The 2,215-nt window shown below is 33.6% G+C and overlaps 1 protein-coding gene across 1 annotated transcript in view; it reads left to right on the plus strand.

The window, feature by feature from the left end:
- The window catches only part of LOC105309455 (olfactory receptor 4A47-like), a 2,077-nt gene extending 1,325 nt beyond the window's left edge, over window positions 1-752 (plus strand). Inside the window, exon 2 of the mRNA XM_023526215.1 lies at window positions 1-752. Within this exon, the coding sequence (XP_023381983.1) occupies window positions 6-752 (747 nt within the window). The 5' untranslated portion in view covers window positions 1-5.
- The last annotated feature ends 1,463 nt before the right edge of the window (window positions 753-2,215 follow it).

Raw genomic sequence — 2,215 nt, forward strand, 5'->3', positions numbered from 1 at the left:
CCCCTATGTACTTCTTTCTTGGTTACTTATCATTTATGGATGCAGTTTATTCTACTACGGTCACCCCAAATATGATTATAATCATACTCTATGAGAAGAAAACCATTTCTTTCCAAGCTTGCATGAGCCAACTGTTTATATGGCATTTATTTGGTGGTGCAGAGATATTACTCCTGGTGGTCATGGCCTATGACCGCTATGTGGCCATCTGTAAACCCTTGCATTATTTGACGATCATGAACCAACGAGTGTGCATTGTGCTGCTGCTGTTGGCTTGGGTTGGAGGTTTTTTGCATGCTGTAGTTCATCTTCTCTTTGTTTACAACCTTCCGTTCTGTGGCCCCAATGTCATTGATCACTTCGTCTGTGACATATATCCTATACTGAAACTTGCCTGCACTGACACCTACATTATTGGCCTCACTGTGGTTGCCAATGACGGGGCCTTCTGCGTGATTATCTTTGTGCTGTTAATCATCTCCTATGGGGTCATTTTGCACTCTCTTAAGAACCTCAGTCAGGAAGGGAGACGCAAAGCCTTATCCACCTGTAGCTCTCACATCACTGTGGTGGTCCTTTTCTTTGTCCCTTGTATTTTTATGTATGTGAGACCCGCTTATACCTTACCTATTGATAAATCTTTGACTGTATTTTACACCATTATCACCCCTATGTTGAACCCCTTAATCTATTCTCTGAGAAATGGAGAGATGAAAAGTGCCATGAAAAAGTTCTGGACCAGAAAAATATAATGAGGCAGCAGAGAAATGTATCACCTATTTTCAAAGAAAAATTGAAAGCTCCCATGAAAGCTTTGTGTGATTATTTAACTGTAATAAATTTCTTCTCAGTTTTAATAACTTGAGCATGATAAAAAACATTTATTATGTTACTATTTCTAAGGATCAAAATATAATTTTAAAATTTTTAAAATTTCCTGTTTCAATATATATATTTTTTGTTTAAAAATACTTTTAATATATTTATAGCTTCCATAAAAATACATGTTCAAGTTTTATCTATAAAAGGTCTCTGTTGAGAATGTAATTTATGTTCTATGTGATGAGTTTGCAATAGTTAATACTGTAAATTTCTTTCAGTTAATGGAAAATTTTCTCATGTTTCTTTCTTAAATAATGTAGTCTTGTTCAGAATTAACAGTGCTCATTACAGATTTCAGAAAATAAAGAAACTTGATGTAAAATCTTGGTTTACTTTTTTTCACACAAAGATAGCCCATATTAATATTTCAAGTATATATCTTATTTTTGTATCTGCAAAATGCTTTAAGTATATAATTTTTTTCATGTTACTTAGCTTGTTAAGATTGAAGGTGAATAATGCTTCAGTGTTCTAATATTAATATGAGGAATCTAGTTATATAAAACTAATATGAACAGTTCAGATATGCAGAAAATAACTAAATCTTATGTATTTTCGTGGTTGGATCAACTCTGTCTGGTGGTATGTTTTCATCACGATGATCCATTAATTTTTCAAGGTAGCTATGAATAATTCCCTTGATGATATCCCATCTCCGCTTTAGCTTATAATATTTCATAGTCTTCCCTGTGTCATATATATAAAGTTAGAGTAATCCATAATCCACGAGCTTTGTAGGCGATGCAGAACTTGCACCAGATATTTTGGGTGATAACACTGTTACAAAAGATGCTGACAATATATCCTATTCTTCACTCTTTTATTAATGGAATGCAAATTATTAGGTAACAAAGAGGTTAGAATATATCTTTTTATTAGACAGAGACCTCATTCATAAAATTCTTTGTATGAATCAGATTTTAAACCAAATATTACTCGCCCAGAAGATGGTAGGAAGCACGTGGTCTAAGAAACTCATGATTCTGCTTCTCTATTTATAGTCTAATTTATAAGGGGCTGAGGCCAGGGTGCAGTGGGTGCCTTTCAAGGGTAAATCACACTGTATGAAAACCTTACATCCTGTGTTTTATCCCTGTTATTATGACATGGAGGTTTCTTCTATCCTCTTAAAGTCTTCCCAAACATAACACATACATAATATAAAACATTAGATTTTATCAAAGTTTATATAATTAAATACTTTACATTTGCACATTGCTATAGATTGAATAAATGTGTTCCCCCGATTCATAAATTAAATCTTTTGTAATGTGGCAGTATTTGAAGGTGGAGCCATAATGAATGGGATTAGTGTCCTCCTGAAAGAAACCCC

Source organism: Pteropus vampyrus, unplaced genomic scaffold (assembly GCF_000151845.1).
Source record: "Pteropus vampyrus isolate Shadow unplaced genomic scaffold, Pvam_2.0 Scaffold743, whole genome shotgun sequence".
Classification (NCBI taxonomy): Eukaryota; Metazoa; Chordata; class Mammalia; order Chiroptera; family Pteropodidae; genus Pteropus; species Pteropus vampyrus.